Below are 26,762 nucleotides of genomic sequence, written 5' to 3' on the forward strand. Positions count from 1 at the left end.
AAGCAGACCCTGTGCCTTGCGAACTTTTGAATGACTCCGTACCTAGCACGCAACTCGCGTAGCTATTTACTCGCGATTAGGTGACGAACGCGTACAGTTAGGGACCAAAATCTAGAGAATGCGTGCTCCGGAAGCGAAGCCGCTAGCTGTATTATTAACCGCCGGCTCGAGACAACAATTGTGGAGGTGAAAAGCAAACGAACGTTCTTTAATGTGTGGAAGTTAAATGACGTGATCGGTGAAAAACATGGACCCTATGTGCATTAATCGCTTGCCATGGGACTTTTGTCCCCTATAGTAGATGCAGGCGGCGGCTCGAGCGTCCTGTAAGCTTCGTTGTCATCGGGTAGAATAGGCATCCGTAAGACGGCATAAGACCGTCAAAACGCTCCTAGGATATGCTCTTTTCGCTTCTCTTCAGGAGTTTTAAGTGGTTATTAGAAAAGGCGAAGTAAGAGTTTTATAGAAGGAAGAACCGGTAAGTACCGATAAACACCTGGTAAGTGCCCCACCGCATAGGATGGAATTAAGGAGTAGGTGAAAGGGGCAGAAATTCGCGAAAACACACCGTTTACGCTTGCTCTCGAAGACTTTTGAAACTTACATAGTATAGCAAAAGCGTATTTTTTTTTGCTGATTTAATGCAGCTCGTTTTAATCTGGCTTACAGGCTCGCACCAAATATTTTGCTTCCTTTTTTTCTAGTGGAATCTGAGCCGTGCTCCAGAACAGTAGAAAATGCCCTGCGAATGATGTAGTTGATTTGAAGAAAATAGCGCCAGAGCATGCAAACCACGAAAAGACAAGGACGAGACACTCGTCCTTGTCTTTTCGTGGTTTGCATGCTCTGGCGCTATTTTCTTCAAATCAAGTATGCACCAACTCGCCCAAGAAGAAGTGTTAATGAATGATGTAGAAAGCAAAAATATATGTGTGACAAAATGATCCACAACAGGGGAGAAAAATGACCAGGTCATGTACAAGACGCCTAATTGTCGCCCCGCAGTATATAGATGAAGAGTAAGGGTATATAAAAGTGAGACCCTTTTCGGAAAGGCTTTCGGAGAGAGTTAGACAAAACGACGCCGTTTGCAAAAAAACATAGATAACACTGATGACAGGAAACCATCATCGCGCATAGAGCAAGAAATATAAATAACACAACCTTAGTAATTTCTGCTTCCATTGACTCAAAAAGAGCAAAAAAAAAAAAAAAACTCCGGCCTCGTGCACGCACACCGCACCGCAAAAGGAGCTAAATACCGAAGAAGAGGAAACTACGCTAAAGAGAAAAAAGCCTAGAGCCGGAGTTAAAGGATATGTACCAGACAAAGGGCGCAGAATGAACTAGTGTGTCAGAGAGAAACACGTCTACACATGTACAAACAGTGGGAACCAGAGAAGGGGAAACAAGGATGCAGAAAGTACGAGCGGCTGTGAAAGAAAGTTGTGCGAGTGTAAGCTAGCGAGAAAGAGACAGCGGCAGTGGAAATCACAGATAGAGAAAGTATAGGGGAGGAAGAGGCAGGTGCAAAGAAGGAAAGGGGGAGGTCGAAGCATGGAGGCAGCCTATCGCTCAAGAGCGCTAAGAAAGCAATAAAGGCCAGCGGGTCTTCCGTGGAAGGGAAGGCAAAGCCGGCACTGGACACGGCGGACGGTAGGACCCAGCACGCCCAGCCAAGCGACTAGACAAGGGCAGCAAACCACCCACGCGCCCGAGAACACGAAAACTAAAAGGGGCTATCTGACCTTCCTCTCTGCAACTCTTTTCCCTGCCGCTCTCTGCCAAATATCGCCGCGTTATTGTTTTTCATTCCTCAGTCCTCCAATGAAGAGTAAGCTCACCAGCACAAACAGAGGAGGCCCCGGTGGAACGGCAGCGAGCATGAAGGCCGAGTCCGGCGCGGACGCAGACGCTGAGACATAACAAGCAAGCAGTGCGCCTTGGGGAGCGTGTGGGGCCGGAAAATTACAGAAAGCAAAACGTAAAGAGATTAGGAGGCAACCAGCGGCCAAAAATGAAATACCGCTGCCGGGCCTGGCGGGCCTTTGGGCTTCGAAGCAGCCACCGAATCCCCCGTGGCTGCGGAGGAGGAATTCGAGGCACGGCTGCGCACGCAGAGCTGACCTACACGGCAGCAGCGAGGAAGAGGCGGTGGCGCGTTCTGGCTTCTCAGACGTCCGTGGAACCCCCTCCCCTTCTCTCTGTGTCCTGCGTGCCCGAACTTTGGTGGCGGAAAGAGAGAGGTTCAACATGGTGGATGAGAGATGTTGAACACATTTGGAGGCTGCCGCCGTCGCGCAAGGCCCTAGTGGGTCCCGCTCCATTTGTCTTCCGGTGAAGCAGCACAGACACCGAACTGCTTCGCGTGCGCGTTGCTTCCTCCTAGGAAGGGAGGAACTGACGTGAGCACCGGTGCGCCGCAGCAGACAACTGATATCTCGGTCGCTTCTCCTGTGCACCACGCTTTCAGCGCGGCGCCAATGTTTAATGCCATGTTTCCGGGCTGGTTGGTGGGATTCCGTCTGGGTGGGCCAGCTTTAGCACCTATGGTGATGTGTGCTGTTTGCTTGTCTACATCTGTGCCTCTATGTACATTCTGGCCTACCAAAAAAGCCCCTGTTTACCGCTCTGCCATGAAAAAATGGGCATTAGCTTTGTTTTATTATTATTAGTAGTAGTAGAAGGCCTTTATTCGCCCATAATTTACAGGCCGAGCTTGTCGACCGCCTGGGCGACCAGAAGTCGCTGTTCTTCCTCCCCTTCAGCGCCAAGCTAGACAGGGGAGGAAGAACAGCGACTTCTGGTCGCCCAGGCGGCCGACAAGCTCGGCCTGTAAATTATGGGCGAATAAAGGCCTTCTACTCATCATCATCATCATCATCAGCCTGACTACACCCACTGCAGGGCAAAGGCCTCTCCCATGTCTCTCCAATTAACCCTGTCCTTTGTCAGTTGCCGCCACTGTATCCCTGCAAACTTCTTAATCTCATCCGCCCACCTAACTTTCTCCCGTCCCCTGCTACGTTTGCTTTCTCTTGGAATCCACTCCGTTACCCTTAAGGACCAGCGGTTATCTTGCCTTCGCATTACATGCCCTGCCCAAGCCCATTTCTTCCTCTTGATTTCAACTAAGATGTCATTAACCCGCGTTTGTTCCCTCACCCACTCCGCCCTCTTCCGATCTCTTAACGTTACACCTATCATTTTCCTTTCCATAGCTCGCTGCGTTGTTCTTAACTTAAGCTGAACCCTCTTTGTTAGCCTCCACGTTTCTGCCCCATAGGTGAGTACCGGTAGGATACAGCTGTTGTATACTTTTCTCTTCAGGGATATTGGTAAGCTACCATTCATGATCTGAGAGAACCTACCATATGCGCTCCACCCCATTCGTATTCTTCTAGTTATTTCCCTCTCATGATCCGGATCTGCGGTCACTACCTGCCCTAAGTAGACATATTCTCTTACTTCTTCCAGCACCTCGCTACCAATTGCGAACTGCTGTTCCCTTGCTAGGCTGTTGAACATTACTTTGGTTTTCTGCATGTTAATTCTTAGCCCCACCGTTCTGCTCTGCCTGTCTAACTGATTGATCATGCTTTGCAGTTCTTGTCCTGAGTGGCTTAGCAAGGCAATGTCATCAGCGAATCGCAAATTACTCAGGTATTCTCCATTAACTCTTATCCCCAACTGTTCCCATTCCAGTCCCCGGAATACCTCCTGTAAGCAGGCAGTGAAGAGCATTGGCGAGATCGTGTCTCCCTGCCTGACCCCTTTCCGTATTGGAATTTTATTGCTGAAAGGCCTTCTACTACTACTAATAATAATAAAACAAAGCTAATGCCCATTTTTTCATGGCAGAGCGGTAAACAGGGGCTTTTTTGGTAGGCCAGAATGTACATAGAGGCACGGATGTAGACAGGCAAACAGCACACATCACCATAGGTGCTAAAGCTGGCCCACTCAGACGGAATCACACCAACCAGCCCGGAAACATGGCATTAAACATTGGCGCCGCGCTGAAAGCATTGTCTTCATGCCGAGCCTACTGCTTGGCACCTACACGGTGAAGGCGCCGTCTTTTCGGCAACTACTCCTTTCTGTAAAAGTCCTGTTGAAGCCTAAGGGTTACACGAAGGAAAAAAGCGCAGTCTTCTCAAAGGACACAAAAAGGGGAGACGAGACACTAGCGCTGAATAACAACCGCAGTTTTGTTGTTCTGACAACCCGGTAAATAAACAACAAGCAAAAAAAAAAAAATGAGAGGAACGAGGTCTGACAGACAGACATCGCAACCAAATATTACGCAGGAGCACCATGATGACCGAAATCCAAATAGGAAACGCAATTCCTTATTCAGAAGGGTTATGGAAGGAGTGGTGACACAACGTTCTTTGAGGCTCGCGATTTTTTCGGCCTCAATGATTGCTCGCGTGATTTTGTCACCACACCAGCACACCACGCTGGTGTTACTCGAATCAGGTGTGCATTTACAATCTCTACATTGAACATCCAGATGGCCTAAAATCCGCTGTCTCGCATTGTAGTTGTGCTCTCATAATCTATTCGAAATCAGAACCTAAATCAGTTTACTCAATATACGGCACGTCTGCCGGTCTGGACAGGGGAATCGAATACACGCACATAAAAAAAAACAAAAATGCAATACAAACGAAAAAGCAAACAATGAGAGAAACAGGCGCAATACAAATAATTGAGATCTTCTATTCGCCGAGGTGGTACGTACACATACGCAGGTCACCTACCATCAGGCCCACGCGAAAACTCTTGCTTGTTTTTTTTTGTCGTGCAGTGTCGACGAGCGAACAACTGTAAAGCATAACTCTTGGACGCTATCTTTCCTGCGCTCACCAAGGTTTTCTAACAGGCTGTATAACTTTCATAACACGCTGTAATGCACATACACTATACTGCACTGCTATTTTTTTGTGCATGAGCTCATCACTTCCTTTCGTTGTGAAAAAATACATCGCACAAAAAACTCCCTCTCTGGGTCTTGAACAAGGCTTGTGCTTGTGATTACCTCTCAGACAGCGCGTTTGCACCTGTCTCAAAACGGAGACGAAATTGAGTTTGCGCCGGTGTGTTTACTGAAGGCGCACAAACAGTGAGAATAGTAAACCTCTCGAAGCGAGGAAGCTTTCATTTCTCTTTTTCATTTTTAGAAAAATGTCGTCCACAAGCACTACTAAGACTTCTTGTGTAATGGAAATAATAATCCTCTTTAAGCAGCGGAGTTTCTACCTTTTTCTTTTTTTGCTTCGGAAGAGCTTACTCAAATATTGAATTTGCTTATAACTAGCCGACAGCTGTTAACACGAAGAAAAAAATTGTTTCCTTTGCGTCTGAGCTATAAGCCAAACTGAGTGAGTTGAATCTGAGTGTTGTGTTGTGTTGTGCTGGGTTTCATGGCACATAGGCAGCTAAGGCCATCATACGCCAAGCACGTGAGTTGAATCTGAACTCAGGTCTTCAGTTGACCCATTCGTAATCTTTTCGTTTATACGGTCTAAAGATGAAAATTAATGTTGATGAGTTTTTTTCGCGTCCACAAATTAGGCACGCGGGTTCGTTAGAGGTAATTCTGGCGGTATCGTGCTACTTTAGACAACCTCGCTTTTAAATTAATTTGTGTACGACGAAAACTAGTTTGCTAGATCAATACGCGTGGGGGACATTTTCTGTTCGCATCACTGAACTGTCGAGCAGGTAGAGTGATGCAAAAATAAGTTTAAAGGAGTATGAATTAAAAAAAAATTAAACACCGTGTTAGCTAGTCATTAAAGGTAAATTTTGTTGGCTTCAAGTGCTTGAATTATGCTAATTAGAGGCTAGCTTGATTGGTGGACTGAATCTGTAGTCCCTCTGTTTTCTGAGCTTTTGGTTGCTTCCTGAGAAAGTTTTCGAGCGAATGAGAAGTGCGATCATGAGAAGTCATCGTTTGTAATCGTGGTTAGCATACGATAAACCTCTCTTTAATTAACCTGTGCGAATGCGCAAATCAAGCGTGATTTTCTTTTTTGTATTGTCACCCTTCATTCATGCGATTACATGTTGCGGGGGTCTTTACCAGCATCTCTGTCGATGCAGCGTTTGTAGCCTCAAGCCTAGATCTTTTATTCACTTCAAAAAACAAACAAAAAAACGACAGGTTTCGTTATGGCATCGTAAGAAAACAATGCCATCGTAACTTTTGCTAAGGAATGCACGTGCAGATAACCGCGCAGCTCTCGAAAACTGAGATCCGTGAAGATGGTTTTAGACAAAAAAAAAAAAAAAAAACGCGTGGCGTGCTTTTAAGTTTAACAATGTTTTCGGCAAAACGCAAGCCAGAGTGTTTCCGGGAGTGGAGTCACGCCACTTTCGAAAGCGTTTCTGGGCCCCTCATGGGTCACGCCTGAGGGCGTGACTTATCGCTTGTCATTAGGGCAAGCGAGGACTGAAAGGGCACTCCATATAAGAAGGTCATTGTGCCACACTCAGCCTTCGTAGACATCGACGTAAAGATTTCCCTAATGTGCGCTGCGCCGCGCGCGTCACCGAAACCCGATAAAGTATAGGCTCAGAGGTGCATCGATTTCCGCTTACTTAGCGTCACCCTGTTCCTGGTTTCGGCGCACGAAGCCTAAGAAGACGCATGGTACTCGAGAAACGGAAAAAAATCAGTTGTTCATCATTTTGTCAATTTCCCCACTGAACGATAGACGATGAAAATGAAACGACTGAAGAATATGGATCGGCAAACGTGACGGTTTCGTCGTATATCCTCTTCAGATGCCAGCAAAATATTCCTGTCGTATGCGATCTGCTATCAAAGCAACTGTGAGTACCACTCGACCTGAGTATGTTTGATAGCAAGAAGGATAAGGAGATTTTTTTTTTTCTGTGTGCAGTGACAGCGAGATGATATGGAGTGCGAAATGGCTGAGGAACGAAAGAATACGGTCGATATTGGTACATAGGTGCCTATATAAAACCATTAATTATTGGGAAGCGGCAGAAAACGTGTTTTTCAATGACTCTGACGACACTGCTCGTTATGGGTTAATAGGAACCCATACCGTTAATAATTGCAAAAGAATTCGTGGCCACGTTATGCGAAAAATGCGAGATATGCTACTTTTTTTTAATACGTCCTGTTCTATAACCGATGATTTGGTGACTTTCATGCCAACCTATTTCGGTTTCCAAGGCTTGTTTTTTGTTTTATATTCTCCACCATGCCAGTAACCATTACTCTGTGATTGAGCAAAGTTCGTTTCCAGCAAGAAAAATAAAAGAAAAAAAAACTGGAGGGGCACTTAAGCTCCGCCTTAAAGTTATGACGTGGTAGCATTAAATGCGCATATGTGACGAATTGGCAATTCTCGATTTTACATCCACAGGTTGCTGAGAGTCCTCACATCACTCCTTGCTCAGTGGTGCAGCTGTTAAGAGATGCGCCACTGCCCCGCGATGGCAGGTGCTAACACCAGTGGCGGCGACGGAGGACAATTTTTTCCGACATGCATATGTCTGTGGGTGGGGAACTAAATAATAGATAGTTCAAACCGCAGAGCGCGTCTTCAAAGGACAAAAAAATAAAGAAAGAAAAGTTCATTTCCTATAAAAAGAAAACTTTCATAAAATAGTGATTTTTGTACTGTTTTTTTTTTCTGTCATTTACAATAATACTTCTCACGTCTTACCATCTTTCCTGGGATGAAAGGTTTACGGTCAGGTAAAGGAAGGGTATTTTCAATGCACGTTACTGACATGATTAATATGAAATTTCAGCCTTCCTTTAGGCACATTAATCCCTGGAAGGTTGTATACATTAGGCGATATTTTTCTTCTCGTCACTAGTTTTTGACGCGATCTCTCACAGATTTTCTTTCGTGAAAGTCACACATGGTAGTGGCGCCTACCCAAGCGCTGGAGGCCTATTATTGTTCAAAACTTCACCAGCGCTGCGACGAGGAACAAAGACAGAGAAGGAAGGACTGGGACAAGCCTCCTTCTCTGTCTTTGTTCCTCGTCGCAGCGCTGGTGAAGTTGTGAAGATGTACCAACTAGCTCAAACCACGATTTTGCGCCTATTATTGATAACAGCTGTAATACGAGAGACCACGCTTTACAAAGAATTACAAAGGCTGCGAGGCTTTCGTTTACGGGTCCACTGCCCGAAGGACCAGCTACTTAGAACGTAATGCTTCAGGCTGCAGTCAGTCGAGCTACTGTTAAATTCCGGAGTTGAGCCGTTACAGCTGGACACCAGAAACGGCTTAATACGCTTTGTTAAGAATATCTCGCGCAGATAAAAACAAAAATAACCGCTAACACTGCCTGAGTGTTTGACTTCAGAGCATTAGCTACGGTAGCTCCAAGTTTTTACATTGCTGTGCGCTGCAAACGTGAATAAGACCAAATCCAATCATCCACGGATGTTTTCTCTCCGGAAACATTCCAAGACTCAAGCAGCGCCATCTACTCCTTGGATTTTGTGCTACTATTGCGTTTTACAGCTACCTTCGCTATATCCGGTACATTTCCTCGTTATAGCAGCTAATAAATTTTATATACGTGCTCATCACAACACTAACAATTCTTTGACAACGTCCCGAACCCCCTGCGACAAACGGTTCGGCCGTAATGGCCGTCCGAAGGTACTCGGAATGCACGCTTTCGGGCGGAAAATGCGTCGGTGCGAATCCTACACTTATTTTGGGCTTCATCTCAATTAGTAATTTTATCCCCAGTAACATACCAGGTCATTTGAGACGACTTCGAACATTCTGCATCAAACGGGTGGCCCCGAAATTTTTGTGCAGGTGGTGGTCCTGGTGGCGCCCCACATCGATAGTCGCTATATTGGCACAAATGAAACGGATCTAAAGTATTAATACTAATGGAGGCACTACGCGTCCCCTGTTGCTATGTGATATGGTGTAACAAAAATTCGTGCTGGGCTAGTTGGCAGGACATAGTTGAAACTTGGTTCAGCGCAAAAGACAAACACAGAAAAAGGAAACGACACACACAGAGCACTATATATAGTGTGGTCACGTGATTGCTGTCTTGGTCAGTTTGGTCTTCATTCTGACAGACGCGCCCTAGACAACCATAAGATGTTACGCTCTTAAAATAACCCGAACTGAAGTTCGATCATATGTACGTATAGTGCGCTTTGGTTATTTTCAGGTTGAACTGACGCTTCCGCATTATTTCTCCGAACAACAGCACTGTTCTTCCTGGCGGTCCTACCCGGGGCCGTCGTCGGCTCCTCCGGTCCCCGGTGGCTGAGCGAGCCCCCCGCGCAGCTGCTCTTCTCCAACTGGACGGGCGCCAGTGCGCGCTGCTCGGCCGACGGGGACCCAAGGCCCCGCGTCTGGTGGACCAGCGCCACCGACGGCGGCACCAACGCCACCACGCTCGCGTCCCGGGCGCAGCTGCTCACCGTCCACGAAGGCACGCTCACCTTCCTGCCCTTCCGCGAGCACCAGTTCCGCGCCGACGTGCACCGGGGAGCGTTCCGGTGCCGGGCCCGCAACGACCGAGGAACCATCCTCAGCACCGTCGTGCACGTCAACGCCGGTGAGTTAGTTTCCTATCGTTTAATGATGCCCAAAGTTTCATGGACGGTGCCGATAACCTGGTCCTTTGAATGCAGAGACAAACAAAGGTTGTTCGTTACCCCGCCGCGGTGGCTCAGTGGTTACGGCGCTCGGCTGCTGGCCCGAAAGACGCGGGTTCGATCCCGGCCGCGGCGGCTGGATTTCGGTGAAGGCGAAATTCCAGAGACCCGTGTACTGTGCGATGTCAGTGCACGTTAAAGAACCCCATGTGGTCGAAATTTCCGGAGCCCTTCACTACGGCGTGTCTCATAGCCTGAGTTGCTTTGGGACGTTAAACCCTAATAAACCAAACCAAACCAAACCAAGGTTGTTCGTAAGAGAAAGGCGTCATGTCCAGCATTTTCGGACAAAAATTTTAAAATTGGTAAATTGTAAGATACTGGCATCTGGAAGGTACTGGTATGGAAGGTAATAGTCCGTTGTTGTGACATGTAAGAAAATCTTTCTTTTAAAATTTTTCTATAGATCGCATCGAACACTTAAGACTGCCATGAAAAAGCATTAGGGAATGCTTTTGACCATAGCAAAAACGTTAACAGAGAAACAAATGCTAGACTGTCGTCGCATTATCTGCAGATTTATTGATTGTTATAGTGAAATTGTATATTATATGAAAAAGGTGCGGTAAAAGAGGTTCCCCGTGCAGAAATAATTTTGTCCAGGATTGTTGGGTAGGCTGCCAATAACGGTGAAATGAATTATGCGACGAACTATGCCGCGTGATTTTTAAAAAAGAGCATTACTCGAGGTCTTCTCCGTCGTAGAGACAGGGTGAAAGAGATTATCGCTTTAAAGACCGAGGAAACGATTTATAGGCGTAACTTTTGACAAAAATTATCATTCTTGCTTCACATAAACATTCTGAACAAGAACGCTTTCTGATTCCTGACCGACTTCAAAGTGCTTTCAAGAAGACCTGTTGGTGTGATAGGATATGCCTTTTACATGTCTACAGCACTCAAGTGCGCTGCTGCATAGATTATGGGCGCATAATGCACTGTTCAGCCAGGACGTCATACTTAAAGCGAGTGGACCGAGTAAACAATTCAGGTGTTCTCCTGTCATTTGGCGCATGCAGGATATCACCACTAAACAGTCCCTTCGTACAAAGCAACGAACGGTACCTTGAAGACAGAAGAACCATGCTCACATTCACGAAGGCTCGATAATGATTTTATGCTTTGCATTTCCTGCATTTTCATGTCGCTTTACAGTGCCTGGATTTTTGAGTGCTAATGAGATTTTATGGGTTCTCATTGGTTGCATGATACACTTGTCACCCTCTTGGCGCAGCGCGTTGATCAACCGCTGATGCGCATTGTCTTTCGGCGCCGCATTTCCTGATTCCGCACTCGTCGCTCGCTTGATGGCGTCGGGGCTCCCACATCTCTACTCCCCTCCGCCTCTACTGATGCAGATTTTCTCTGATCGGGGGGAGGCCCCGACGGCTCCACTTGCCGGCCACGCTGACACAGACGCCGCCATTGTCGCCTAATAGCACGCGTGCTGCTTACGCAGTGAAAATTGTTCAGTACCAGAACATCTCTGCAACCTTATAACCTTATCGTCACAGAGTGTCCATCCAGAACATTCTTAAACAATAAACTCTGTGAGTTCCGAGCAGTGCTTCTCCGTTTTAAGGAGAGAAACGTTAAAAACTAGGCATACTGGAAACACTCATGTCTGGCATTTCTTGGAGACCTGATCCACTGGCGCATTAGTGAGGCCTTCCTACTGTCTATCATCATCATCAGGCTGACTACGCGCACTGCAGTGCAAATACCTCTCCCATGTCTCCCCAGTTAACCCCAGTTGTTTTTAAGCTCAGTCCCTTTCGTTAGCGTCGACGTTTCTGCCCCATAGATGAGTACCGGTAAGATACAGATTTTATATACTTTTATCTTCATGGACATTCAATATCACTTCACACTTCACTGTGATGTAAATCACTTCACTGCGCTTTTAAAAAAGCAAACATCACACGAACAGTTAATAAAAGAAAGTATTTGACTAAACGAAAAACATCAGGTTTGCACACCATTTTCTGCAGATCCTTAAAAAACGACAAAATGCATCGGAAGTGCAGTAAACACTCTCTACCATCGCACTGCAATTCACAAGTAGGATCGTGACCTGGAATAATCTTACGTGGAGCAGCGGGAGGCCGACAGGGCAAGCTTTACTGCAAACTAGAAGAAAAAAAGATCAGCCGGTAAAGACAAAGAAATGGTGCGGTTACAAAGGACCTGGTGGACCGCCATTTCTGAACCCGACTTAAAAAAACGCGCGAATATGCACAGGGTCTTAGAAAAGCCTGAATGCTCACTGTCGGCTTCTGGACGAAAAAAAGAAGGTAATGTACGTCACCTCAAAAGGAGAAAAAAAGCAGGGGCGAAAATTCATGACCACCCAAAAAGAAGATCAGCCCTTGAAGGCTACAGTACTATGTCGTTTAAAAGAAATAGTTATTATGCTTCAGGGCTACATCGTGGCTACGTGGATCTCCGCAGTGAAAAATGGCCAATAATTCTGCAACATTTCTTGTTTCTTAATTTACGCTTAATTTTTGCTGCATATGCACTTTTTGCAATAGCCGCTATAAAAATACCCCCGTCCTTTTCCCCGTGAAGCCAGGCTGTTGCATTCGGCTGCTTACTCGACAGGCGAAAGCGGCAGCCACCGATCCAGGCAATCGGATAGTGATGCATAGTTTATAAGAGAGCTTTGAATACCTCTGTTATAGCTACAACAACCACTAATTTTGAAAATAATACTTAAGATAGTCAGTGCACCTCTGTATGGAAGGAAATAAGATTTAACAGGAAGACTAAGAAGTTCGCAAAAATGCCCGCTGAAGCCAGCAAGGTTTACTTTTGGTATACGTTCTTGCCTTAGGTTGGCTTAGCGGGAATCACCTGAAAGTATTGGATCAATGCAGTTCGAAGACTGATGGCGCCGCTCGCCTCAGCGCAGGAAAACGGCAATGCAAGAGTATAAAATGATTCAGGTAGAAAAGAGAGAACGAGGTTGTATGGGCCGAGGTCGTTTTCTTTTTTTTTATTCTGCGCACGTCTCATGTTCCTGAAGAACTGTAGTCGTATATTCTGCTGTGCAGCTGCGAACAGACATGCAGAAGGTAGCACATGTAACAAGTGAAGGCGGGCTAGTTGGTGGTTGACAATGGAGTGCATATTGCAACCGCGCTAAAACGACGCAGGACAAGAAAGGACGACTGAGTGTGGACGACTTTGTAGAAATGCTCCGTTTTTATCTTTCTGCGACTATAGTTAATTTTGAGGGGAAGAATTTCATTCAGAAGCATGGTGTGTGCATTGGTTCATGTATTGCCCCATTGTTAAGTGACATCTTTTTATCATATTGTGACAAGCGAATCGCTGCCAGCCTCGACACAGCCCACTCGGCTAAGATTTTTAGATATGTTGACGATTATGCTATTTTCTTAAAAGGGGTGTCTCCAGAAGGGGCCATTACATTAGTGAACGGAATCCTTAAAATCTTCAGTGAGTGTGCCTTTGGATTGAAATTCACCCATGAGTTGCCATCGCAGGGATGCTTGCAGTTTTTGGACATATGTATTGTCACGAGTGCTAGTGGAACCCAGGTGTGTTGGAGGTACCAGCCTCGCTCAAAAAAAGGTATTTTAAACCACCAGTCAGCGCATTCAAAGCTTATTAAAAGGGGAATAGCAAAAAACTGCCTGCGCGCTGCTCTTGATAAGTCTTGCCCACATGAAATGCAGGATAGCGTGCGATATCAATTACAACGTCTGAGTAGTGCTGGTTTTCCTCAAGAGATGGTCACCTCGGTGATAGAAGCCCTTGCCAAGGAAGCCCGTTGCCCACCGAAGCACAGCCTAAGTGAAGAACCGCAACGCCGGAGACCCGTGGCAATGCCATACTTTCACCAGATCTCCCATCGCCTCAAAAAAGTGGCCATGAAATGCGATGTCCCGGTGGTATTCACGGCGCCCAAAAAGCTTTCGGGCATGTGCAATATGGTGCAGGGAAGGGCAAAAAAGAACGAGTGCCGCACTAAGCACGTAGACAGGTTCGTTCCCTGCAAAACGGGGGTGGTGTACAAAATACCCCTCTCATGTGGGAATTGCTACATTGGGCAAACTGGACGATGCCTGAATGTCAGACTTCAGGAGCATCGCGCCGCTGTTGAATCATTGGCGGGGGGCGGGGAACTGGCAAAACATTGTCGCCATTGTAATAATTGCACACCCAGGTTCCGCGACACAATTGTCTTAAAAAAATTGACGACCCAGCTTAGCAGGGAAATCTTTGAAGCCTACTGCATAAAAAAAGAAAATGACCGTTGCATCAGCTCCACTTCAGTATCTTTATCTAAGAAAGAGTTAAACTACCTAGATGTGAACTTGTGCCACGCGCGCCCTCGTGCCTGTGTTATTTGATGGTTTCGGCTGTTTATCTGGTGTGATTACGTTTCCTGTATAAATGTGGTTTTCCCGTAGTAAACTTTAGTTGAAGTTCCGCGTCTTGTCCTGTGATTTCCTTTCTTGTCCTGCGTCGTTTTAGCGTGGTTGCAATATGCACTCCAATGCAGAAGGTGGAGACTCCCTGCCGAGCTGAGACATTCAAAACACGTCGCGAAACACACACCGCTTGCTTCTTGTGCTTGGCGTCGCAGCAGGCGCTGCCGCTGTACTTCCTAGTCACCAGAATAGTCGATAACAGCAGCGCAGACGTGATAACACTTCCAGTGTTTGTTCACATCGTCCCAACTGTCGCCTGGTACAACAGGATATGAACGATCCACGCTCGCAAGTTTTCGACAGCGGTTGAAAGCGACCACCTTTATCATCGTGCTTGTCGCAGGAGCTAGTCTGCCCGCACATAGACACACTATTTTGTCGTGTTTTTAGCCTTTCATACCCTAGAAGAGCTTTCTGGCTTTTGTATTTGTTTGTTTACAGACACTCTACGCTCTAAATGAAAAAAAAAAAAAAATTGCGCAGAGGCTGGTAGAAAAAGATTCAAAGAAAAATCTTGCTAAATTCACGAGAGTGCGTTTGCAACATTTCAAAGGCTTAGCCTGAGGTTGTAACATAGCATATACTGCCCGACAAATTAAGAAGCGTTGCGGCAAAAGCTCGCAAAGCTAAGCAGGCGCTGTTTGAATTCAAATAACTGGGAAGCTGGGAATCTGTGCTGCTATACGTGACATCACCGTCTAATGAAAAGCGAACAGGTTTATTTAGACATGCACAAAGGAACACCAAAATATTAGCTGCTCGAGGAGGAATACAGCTGGGATCCATTTACACTTGCAAGCAGCAATTCGTGAGTCATTGAGGCGTAAATTAACTGCGTTAGTATCCAGCCTCTCTCAACTCAATCCGTCTTGTTTTTCTGCTCCCGTTTTAGTTGTCTTGGTTTCATTTCATTTAAAGGTGCCAGTGCATGCGAGCTGCGCAGTATGGCTTTTTCTTGCTACAAAAAATTTTCTGCTAGTATTGCTTGGCAGGACACATTTAGCTACGGTATAATTTCACTCCGAATAAATATTTGAATGAGAAGCCTAAATATGTAAGGCTGTTGAGTGAAAAAGATAGCCGTGTTATAGGCATGTGATTTATATGTGTTTGAACACGTGGCGGAATATTCTGGTAGCAGGTAATCCCAAACTTTAATCAATAAAATTAGAAAGAAACAATTCGATGCGGCATTTGACACGGGAAAAATTATAATAGAACAATATTATTATTGAGGAATTCTGTAGTCTTCTAATTGCCTTGGTTGAGCGATATAATCTATAGCAAAGAACTGTTACAAGAATATATCCCAAAGCTCAACATTCATTTGTACGCTGTCGCGTCCGCTACAAAAAAAAAAAAAAAAATAACGTAGGACACAATTAGACCTGGTAAGCCGTAGTTGTATTTTTTTCGCCCCCGTGGCATAAAATATATACTCCAGAGACATTTAGTCCACATGAAAGCTGCGTGGAGAACGCAGAGAATTCCTGTCATAAGTAGGGCTTGAGCACTGATTGTATTTCGCAAAATACACCAGTGATAAGCTGTTTTTAATATTTAAAGAAATGATAACGACTGACTCATTCAAAGCGCCAGCCTCACAAGCAACAAAATTTTTAATTCCATCAACCTACACCTTCGGCCGTTACAACTCCACTGCAGTAGAACAGAGGCGTGGTTGGCAGTTGATTAGACGAATGTCTTTCTGCGGCACCAATACACACTCACGTCGAAGCTAGACAGAGAATAATGAATAACAAAGGCCATTTGAATCTTTTTCGTTTCGAATGGACCCTACAGCAATTGTTAAAAAAGCCAGGCGTTGAGTGAACGTTCCGCAAAAAAAAAAAAACAAAAACAGTCAACTGTGCAAGTAGTGCCTACAAGGCTAAGAAGCAGAGGTGCAAACAAATGCTTCAGCCGATAGCCATTTGTTACTTTCGTTTATGTAAAACGTGCGCTGTTCAGAACAGGTTGGGCTCAGTGTTAGAGTTAAAAATTTTCATGAGGCGATGATGTGCGCTTAATTTATTTGCTAGTAACAGTGAGCCTGTCTACTTTGAAGAAAGCTTCAAGACATAGGAAATAGAAATTCAAAAGTTGAATGAACTAGGACGTAGCTTAAGGCAAGAACATAAAGTTAGCTGCTTAATTTTTCCATCTTGGCAGAACAGGTAATTTTTATCACATTAAAACTTTTTCTTCTCGTGAGTGCGCTTTCGAATCATTGATTTTACCCTTGGTATTAAAGGGGCGAAGAATATTTTATGTCACGCAAACAAGTTGACGTGTTATAAAGACTCAAGAGCGACGGGTGATGGGTAGGCAGCGTTGAAAAGCGCTATTTCTTTTTTTAATGAAGCTGCCAAACCTGCCTCTGCGGCCACCCATAACGCCATACAGAACCCAAATTACTACCTTTTCTAGTGCTTATCTATGTTATAACTAGGGCCCGGAAATTTGGGCGCTAAAGAATCCCAAAATAGGCCGGCATCTGGGCGCGAAAAAATATTGAAATGGGCGCTATAAAGCAAAAATTCGCGCTTTGAATAATACTCTCTATTTATTAGTACAATATTTTTCAGTTACGAACGGAGTGTACGCAGACCTCGATTGAAGCATGCCACAATAAAGCACGTTCTCAGGTTTTCGAATTTGAAGCTCTTTCGGTTTCGCTAAGCATAGCTTTGTACTTTAAAAAGCTTCTTTCGACGTCACGTGAATTGAGTGGCGCGAACCTAAAACATGAGAGTTCATACTTCATAGCTTTTATAGGCATGTTTAGGTAAATGCCTATAGTTCCAGGCCTTAGTTATAACAAGTAAATAATTACCTATTCTGTATTCTTTTCGTTCAAAAACAGCGCGCTTTCTCGAGGTTGAATAAGCAGAACAATGAAATGCAACAATTCCCAGAGCTGCGAAGGCAACTGACTACTAGATTCACCCAGTAGTGGATTTCCTGAACCTCAAGTTCATACACCGTGAGCAATATCAGAAGTGCGAACTGCACGCATGAAGAGAGTATTCTCACTAGTTATGACTAGCTTCCTTGCTATTTAACTTGTAAAGGGGGCCCAGGAATTCTCAAGATGCTGCCACACAGATTTTCTCTTCGGTGTACTCCTTACGAGTGTATACCAGATATTTCAGGCAAGACTTTCAATAATTCCCAATAATATATGTTTTGGGATAAAAATGCAGCTTTTTCAGCACAATATTACCAGCGCTGGCGGACAGAAGAAAATCGATGAAGCGTCTAAAGTCAGTAAGCTGGTTAACTAATTTTTAATAATTAACTTTTTAACTAACGCAGTGGGGCGCCTAGTTGCAATTAGAGATTTTTAGCCGGTCGTTAGTCATAGCCATATCTATTTAATTTCGAAAATGCGATTATCCTCGGTGCTGTGGCTCGACAAAATCTGGTTACATCGTGCGAAAATACACGCGCTTTCGAAAAGCATGCAGGCAAAGTAACCATTCCAGTGCACGTAACTAGTCAAAAAAGGCAAACGTTAGTCTACCTCTAATCCTTGCTAAAGAGCGAAGTTGGTGCCAGGAATACAATAACACCAAGTGAGTTGAGTGCGCAATTAAATAAAAGGCGAAAAAGATAGAACCCCAACAGAATTGCGCCCGCGGCCATAAAGAGCTTAGCCACTAACCTAAAGCTGCTAGCCTTGCTCGCCTGAGCTGCAAGGTTTAGGAAAAAGAGGAAGCTGAGTAGAAAGGCAAACCCCTGGAAACAAAGAAGTAGTTTATCGGCTTCTTTCTACTCGGCAGCCGAAGGGTGTACTGCCCCCTGCCCTCCATACGACCATCTCTTTCCCCGGTGATTGGCCTCTGATCTTGTTTTCTAGACTCGTGTTGGGGGCTGCTACTCTGCCACCAATAAGATTAAAGAGTGTTCCCTGACACAGATGAGAGAGCAGCCAGAGGGCCTCTGGAACTGACCGCCGAGACAGGCAAACAAAGGAATGATGAGAAAGGCACTGCTCTTCTTCTCTCAGCTGGCTTTCTTTTATTCATGGCCGAGTGTTGGCTACTCGCTGGCCACCACCGCTGGACTTAAAAGTGGCCTCGGCAGAGGTTACGTGCCGAACCGAGCTTGTTACTAAAGTTGAAGACATGTGCAGCGTGAGGAAAACTAGGCAGCTTTGCTTGCAGAAGGCGGGTCACGCACCACTGTATTTTAGTGTTTTTTCTCTTATCCCCTTTTAGAACTGGAGACAAGAGTGCCCTCAATGGGCATAGGCCTTTTGCTTCTTCTTCTACGTCCACAGGGCGAATTCTTCCTGCATTGCATAAAGGTATCAAGGTGCTCTTGGAGAAACCCCATCAACCGGCATGCATGGGTTTGATCAGAGTGGAGACTCCCGAACAGATAAAAAATGTTATGTTTTGAGTGGAAAGAACCCCGCAGAGAGTGAAAGATGAGGAAGTACATAAAATATTTATATTTATTTGGGTGGCTGATCGGGCAGTAGTTCAACTGAGGAAATACGAACTCGCGGATGCCTACCATTTTTGCGTATTATTTTTTATACAAACGCAGTGGCGTCTGTTTGTTCTGTTAAATGGCGCTTTCCTAGCAGATGAGTACGCAAGGAACCAATACCTCTCCTGTTGTTTTGTTACTGCTCTTTACATAAAGCTAGTACCGTTTAGCGTCCGCTGCTTATTGATTACTGATTAGCGCACGCTGCGGCCGTTCGGGCTTTCATTCGCTCAATTTATTACCCTTAAGGCAAACACTAGCAGAGTGCACTTCACACGAGATTTTTGCTCTGTTAAGTAAGCATGCCTTTCGCTTCATATCTCTATTCTTGTAAGAGTAATATCGCCCTATTCACCCTTCCTTCCCCTTCCGCCTTCCGCTCGCCGGTTAGAGGAAGGAGCTTAGGAGTTAGTATACGAACGGCAGCGTGGTTTCAAGTTAAAGAAAAGCAAAGTGGGTAAGCTTGTCTAAAACACGCGAGGAAAGGAATGCTTCACCCTTTGCGACCTTACACTTATAGTTGAGTTTCATCTGTAGGCAATCTATAGACATGTGTCTATTAGATCTTGAATAGGGAATTCTCTATTGCCAGTGAACAATTTTTTGTGAACACGCAGCTGGAGCAGATGACATGGTCATTAACTATACTCTGATATATATCTTTTAAGCTATGTATATGTGCAGGCTCGGCTTATGAAACAGAAGCATGGTAAGAAATGCGTGTACTTTGCAAAAAAAAAATATTTAAAGCGTTTCATTTAGTTTATTCGATAGCATCATAGCATCACGTCGTCATACTACTGTCAACCATCTTCAGCATCTTGAAGCTCCTTAACTTCCAAGAAAAAATAGTATTTGTGTGAATGAAAAAAAAAAATAATTGGTCATTTGTCGTACGCGTGCACTTTATGGAGAGTCCACATCCGTCTCATGTAGAGTGCTCGAGTTCCGCGTGGCATTAGAAACAAAAAGAGACCTCTCTGCAGCTGCTAAGCTCCAAAGGCGACGCTTGACAGACAAGAGAGCTACATGGACGTATAAGCGAGGTGGGCACCAGCACTTCCCCCGAAAGCAAGGGGCTGCAGTTTAATTTCAGTTTTTATGCCTTGCTGCGAAGTTATCGGGCACTCTTCACGCGCGAGAAATTCTTTGGCCACTAAAAATACTCCAGGAAGCCAACCATCATGAACTTTCGTTCATATATACGACAAATGAAAGCTTTGCATATAACATTGTAGTTAAGACCAATAATAGGAAATTTTTCCAGTAATGTTTATTTTTAAGCCTGCTATGATAGCTGTAGTTTCAGAATTATGTCATTTAAAAAGCCGAGTAAATTCTTCCCTGCGAAGCCATTCAGGGCACCTTTGAGGCGTTAACTTTAACCAAAAATAAGGCAAGTGAATACATTTCTAAAATAAACACGGCACATGCATGGAGACGGCGAGCACATAATAAAATTCTTCATAAAATGAAATATTTCAGTTCCGGATCTGTAGAAACTTTACAGATTTTTCATGGACAAAAAGAAATGGTATCTTGAAGACCTCACTCTGTATAACGTCGGTAATTTGCCTACAGATAAAAGAAACGAGATGCTTAAAGAACATTTGCCCCTTGACCGTCTATGGCCTCTTCAGAGACAGAAATTAGAATCCTGTTGACTTCGGCTTATTGACAATCTATAGGTTACATTTAGACAAAATGAATCTGAGATCTATAGTTTGTTTTGTTGCTACGAAGGAACTGTCTCTTTATAGTCTCGTGATTGATAGACAAGTTATAGATTGTCGAATGATCACAGGAAGTATCTATACACGGCAATAAAGCTTGCAAAACGTCTATAAACCATTTTCATAAGGGCTGCCGATACTGCACGAAAGAGCGAAATCACAGAGCCTCAATCCAGCAAGCGCTCCGGCGGAGGACCGCCTCTTTCCCAAGTGATTGCAGCTTTCAGTGGATCGATTTTCCTCGTTCTTCGGTCAGCGCTGTTGTCGCCCTCAGTCCAGACACCATATAATGACGGCCAGGAAAATGCGTGTTGGTGAGAAGACACCCGATTTTTGCAGGGCGGCGCATTAGCGAACGAAAGCCCGCGCACCTTCCCCGAACCATCACTATTCTCGTGCCAGACCCAGCCCTCCACGCAGATCTCCCGAAATGTCGGTGATTTTCTAGCACCGTAGTTTCCTCGTTATCTTCACTTTTCGCGCACTGTAACGTATTCTTCGAGAGGTAAAGAAAAAGGATAGAAAAGGAAGCGGTCGTAGGAGGGTTGAGCAAGCTCTGTCGACGGTCCACTCTAGTCTGTGCTACACATCAGTGGTACAGGCCGAATTCACCCCCTCTCTGTCGACCTCGCCTGCCTTCTATCCTGTCGTTCGTGCCGCGACGCTGCTAATGGGCCTTGCCCCGACCACTTATCGCCACTGAGCAGAGTCACTTAGGGACGCGGTTCTGGCAGTGAATTCTTCGGCTTCAGTGCACGTCGTGTAAACCCTCCAAGCTATGTTCAAAACCATGGTTGTGGTCGTCCTTCCCACGTTTTATTATCAATTCAGGGGCAGCCAAGAGTAGGTAGGAGACAAAATTCGACTAGGTAGCATTTTCAGCCTAAGATGGCAGTGTGTGGACGTTATCCAGTTTTTCAGTTTTTCGTTCCTTCTTTTTTTGCGCGATGCGATGGGAAACAGACGCATATGCGCCTATGGAGGAACACATCGCCGGAAATTGCAGTTTGATCTAGAAATAACAACTCCCAGACTTGTGCCTCAGCTCCCAGTTGAAAAGCTGACAATAGTAATTCTTTCGCACGCCCTCTCTCGCTCGCCACGTGAGCGCGCCAACACAAAAGCCCCTCAGTGGTCAAACCTGTCTGGATCAAGAGCACATACATGATATACTCAATACCCTATTCACCGGTTAAACACACCTGTATGCCTGCGTGGTTTTCGCGTTCGGCTGCCGATCCCAATGTCGCGGGCAGGATCACGGCCATGCCGGCTGTATTCTGATAGCGGCGAAATACAATAACGTGCGTGCTCTACGATGGAAGCGCAGGTTAAAGAACCCAAAGGGATCTTAATTAATCGAGAGTTCGCCACGAAGGCGAATCTCAATGCATTTGTGATCTGCCGCCAACCGTTGATGATATTCCAAATTTGCCAGCACGTTATCTCGGTAAGACATGATGTTGGGCCAGTCGGTTCATGGTTAGAGCGAAACAAAACTGCGCGAAGACGACGGGACAAAAGAAAGGCATGAATACACACACACAAAGCCCTTTGTGTGTGTGTATTCGTGCCTTTCTTTTGTCCCGTCGTGTTCGCGCAGTTTTGTTTCGCTGTAACGTTATCTCGGCCGTTTTCGATTACGTTTCACGGCGCCGCTTACATTGGAGAGGGCTTCATATAGACCTAACGCGCTCTAGTTGTTTTTAGACAAACTAATCATCCCCACCAGAATCGCCCGCATTGTCAGAGTCGTGACCAGTACACGACAAAGTCCTTTTCAAAAGCTTTCCATTATCTGCATAGTGCAGCAGTCGTGGTCCCCGTATCCTGGCAGTAAGTGCTTAAAAATGAACTCCACGGCAATTTATGAACGAATATTATAAAGCCTTGATGCTGCTGTCTTGCAAGGAACATGAACAGGCTTCATCTAAAGCACCTGCTATCTCCTCATAGACTCGATCTTTTTTAGTAGCTCCATCAAGCGATAATCCGCATTTTGTTTCAAAAAGAGATTAAGCTTAGGCGGATTAATTTATGCACTTTGCCTGGCTTTTCTTAGGTTGAAAAATAAAGAATGCCCTCTTCTTCATATCAGAGAAAAATCAACAGCGCTTAAATTCTACCTTTTTGATGAAAAGCGTGAATAAATTCAGGGGATCCAGGAGGAAGTACAAATATACTGCGTTGAAGAAAGTACGCAAAAAAAAAAATTCCGCTCATGTAAACGAATGTAGATCAGCAGCATCCCGTCATAGATATTTAAGCGCTCTCAGCAGGGCAGCACTATGAGGTACACTTTTTCTCGTCATAGTTCACCGCTTCGAGGTTGGCCACTAACCTTTCGTCGACAGCGGTGCTGTGACGGAAAATGCGCCTTCCAAAAACAAATCACAAGAGAGCGCAAACAGTCACAAAGAAAGCGGCACGGCGGTCTACGTCGCACACCCTATTTTTGTGCAGCCTGCGACTAGGCAAACGTCTAATGCCCTTTCACGTCAAAACAGCCTTCACCGCGGAGGCGTCCGCACAGGCGCCGCCGGTGGCAGAAACCTAGGAAAACCGTCCAGGAAGCGGGCTTCCCCGCGGAATCCCCATTACGCACTAAGCTGCCCATAAGCACTGCCGTATTCTGCGCTCGCCCCACTCGACCCTCTTTCCACACTAAAAATTTCTGAGCACTCGAGCAGCACGGGGGAGCCGCTAGGACAAGTCCCTTCTTCTCCGACTCGCGCTACAGGCATGCGGGCGAGCAATTTCCTATTAATTATACGCGCTCCGCAAAATTTACCCGAGGCGACGTTTTAAGCCCCATTCTCCTCACATCCTTCTCTTCCCTATGCTCTCGGAGCGTTGCTCTAAAAAAATTCGCGCCGTTCGGGAGGAGCGTAAGCTTTCCTATCTGCGCTGCCCTCTCGCGCCAAAACTTGGCCTGCGTTGCCGGCTTTTCCGAGCAGCGCCAGATACGCGGGCTGCCCGAGAAAGAATGCGACCGCTGGTTTCACCTTTCTCCTTTTTTTCATGGTCACTTCGTCTCTTCTGGAAGCTGCGGTACAGCTGCAAGATGAGCGTTCTCCCGAATTCGGCAATAGATTTCAATACTGCAGTATCTAGCTGTCTACCTCTCTGGCTTCTCTATTTGTACAGCTAGCAGAACCAAGGCTTTAAATGTTGTACGATTGTGCTGGAGCGAGTGCACTTTGGCTACGGGCGCACGGGTGCCGGCGTACCTCCGTCATTTCACTGTCGAACGACGTAGTGTGGTGCGCCGGAAGGAAAGGGGACTAAAATGGAACAAGAATGGTCGCTATATAATTTGCTGGCGGGGCGGGCCTGCCATGCATCTAGTTTGGAAATTAAATTTAAACTTAAAGCTATTGGAGGCAGACATGGCAGAAAACTTTTTACAGTTGCTTTTCTTTCTTCCGCTGCCCTGCTTCGTACGCCACTACTGGAGTTTTGTGCGCTGCAGTTTGGCCGGGTTAGAGAAGAATATGAAGCAGTAGAGAAGCGCCAGCTCTTACTGTTGGCTGTGGCAGCTGTGCGAAGTTGCAGCGCAAGTGAACGGAGTTGAAACAGAGCTCGTAAAGCTTGCGCGTTCTGTTTTAATTTTGCGTTATCACTTGGGGTGAACGCAGTAGGGAACTCTAGGAATGTCCCTTTTTCGGGCGTAAAAATAGCGTATTGAATGAGGAGAAAAGTCACGAACTAAAGGCGGCTTATTTCGTGCTGGTCTTTCTATTTGTACATTTCTTCAGGATTGGTGAAATCGTCCATCCCTTACTTTGATATCTGAACACGAGAGACTTTACATCAGCAGCCAGGTGACCTCGAAGGATTTAATTTAAAAAAGGGAATAGCTGCCTTTGTGAAAAACGTACTCTTCGGTATATTCAAACTTCACTGAGAATGTTACAGCCTTTGTTTTTTTCTCGTTAAGTTTCATGTCTGATGTAAATATAGATTGCGCGCACGTCGTGCCGCAGCGGTGCGTAGCTGAATATAAGGCCAAAGCTTCTCTTTTATTGCCTTCCATATCGTTTCTTTAGCTATGGAAACCTTTAGACGCCTCTGTTCACATATAGTCGCCGTGATGTGGCGCCACTAATGACAAGCAGTGACAGTGAGAGCCCAAGTTGGTGGCGTGGCTGATGAATGCTCTCTCATTGCGAATAGAAAGATAAAATTTTGTTCGCCCCTCTCCTGTGGTATATCCTTAGTCACTGGGCGCTCTCTTTCTCAACGGGGTCTATGTGATGGGAGAGCCAGGTTATAGGGAGTAAGAAAAGACTATGTTTCCTGAAACCGGCTGCGGAAGGCGGGTGGAGGGGCAGTCCTTGAGAAGACGAGCTAAGTAAGTTCATATTTAAGACAGAAGGTCACAATGGCAGGTAGATTAAGCTTCTTACGTGCAGTTTTCACATTGCGCAATGGAATAACAGCTGATACTGATGAAGATTTTTCCATAGCAAATTATTGGAGACAAAAAGGACAGAAAGTATAATACTATCGAAAATATATGGCTTTATTGAACCACACTGCCCGTAGCGTTCCGAATGAATTAAACACGTAACCAAAGTAAGCCAAAGAAATGAGCGTATTGATCAAATTTTCACAAAAATGTCCCGCTAGTTAATTCTGCGCAGCACCCAGAACGGCAAGCTCCTTTCTGCCGAACAAGCTATTGGGCTAGCACTCGAGCATGGAGCGTAACTATCCTGACATCACTGTGACCTTGCGAGTGTTTTGAAGGCGGTCAAGGCCCTACTGGAACTCTAGCGGCGTTTTACGATTCTCCTTGGCAAAGAGGTTTACGACCCGAGTTCCAGCTACCTGCAGAACCACCGCCAGAAACACCGGCGGGAAAAGCAATTAAGAGCTGCATTTGTTCCCGCAATCTTGTCACGGAGGAAGAAAACAGAGGAATGCAGTAATAAAGAGGACGAAAAAATTTTTACACCCTCTTTTTACACGGTTCTTGTCGCTGCCACCTTGCATTCAAGGGCAAAACAGTGGCCTACCTTGGAGGTGGCGGCAGCTTTCGACCTCTAAGCTCCCGCCACTAATGATAGGGGGAGGGGGTCGGGGGCATTGCAAGGCAGGATTTCAATCAAATTTTCCGAGGACTCACCGGAAAACCCGAAACTGTACCGTGGTGACGAGTTCAAAATGCAACAGTGAATGAAGCCTGGTTCTTGCGAGGTTTTTCTATACAAAGCTGCCTCAAGACCGCGAGTGGACAGTGGTCCGTGCAGAAATACTGCTGCAACGCCTGGCTTCTTCTCTCACGTTTCGGGCTGCTCTATTTGTAATCTCCTAGCTGGTCGTACGTGCTTTGCGAGCTCATTTTCTGTCTCCCCGAACGGCTCCTATTCTTGTCCGTTCTTCTACGCCTGTTGCATTTCTTTGCTGTCTCCCGTTTCCAGCGGCTATTTGAGACGCTGCACATTGTGTCACATTACTGCGCACCTTTGTCCGTTTTTTCTCCAAGAGTACATTTAACTTTGAAGAACCGAAAGGAGAGCAAGAAGAGAAAAACGTGTATTCAGGAAACGCATGACTCTCCGAGGGGCCCAAAATTGTTCCCCCGGAATCATTTCAGTTTTTGTAGATGGTTTAGAAGTATGAGGTCCTCAGAAGTGATTCGGTTGTGTATGAGAATATTATTATTATTATCATTAAGACTCGGAAAAAAGTGTTTTAGCACATTAGCCAATACTCACCTTATTCACCCAGTGCTATGTTGGCGAAAAAGTTCAAACTCTCGTTTCAGCGCTACTATTCTGACAGAGAGAATGAATCTCACCAATGTTATATATGTCTAGCATCAATGTGCTGCAATGATCAGGACTGATGACACGAACGTTGCTTCAGTAAGCGCACTTAGTGGAACTTTCTTTTGTGCCGATAGCTAACCAAAGTAGCACTTCCACGTAATGTTACTATCTCGTATGTAAAAGCCTCTATTCACCGTTCCAGCCATTCTGGACAAAGCGGTTTTGCGCTTTGAGAGTACAAAGGCGTTATGGCTTTTCATGCTGTAATGGCAGGACTGGAGAGAGTGTAGCACGGGTACAGCATGTCACATGGGGACTGACGGCCTGGATCACGCCACACGCCCGCACACTGTGAGCCAGTGAGCGGCTGCGGCCGCTTCTTCCGGGAGAACACTAAATGCTAACACATGCTCTGTTAAATTAATCGCATTGATGCTCTTCAGATGCCACTATCAAGTTTCCCGGTGGGTTCTTCGAAAGCGTTGCCCGCCATCACGATCACTTATCCTTTCCATCAAACCCACCTGAAACAGCACTGGTACCGTCAGCATTTCAGAATTACACTCCGAACTGAACTCGTTAACACCGGTTTCCGGTG

The 26,762-nt window shown here is 45.6% G+C and overlaps 1 protein-coding gene across 1 annotated transcript in view; it reads left to right on the plus strand.

Annotated features, from left to right (window-relative positions):
* LOC149372032 (cell adhesion molecule Dscam1-like) overlaps positions 1-26,762 on the plus strand; it is a 133,884-nt gene that overhangs the window by 53,632 nt on the left and 53,490 nt on the right. The window contains exon 3 of the mRNA XM_089566394.1: positions 9,241-9,594. Within this exon, the coding sequence (XP_089422520.1) occupies positions 9,241-9,594 (354 nt within the window). The remainder of the gene's footprint in view (positions 1-9,240; positions 9,595-26,762) is intronic.

The sequence above is a fragment of the Amblyomma mixtum genome, chromosome 1 (genome assembly GCF_055824585.1).
Source record: "Amblyomma mixtum isolate Tamu chromosome 1, ASM5582458v1, whole genome shotgun sequence".
NCBI lineage: Eukaryota > Metazoa > Arthropoda > Arachnida > Ixodida > Ixodidae > Amblyomma > Amblyomma mixtum.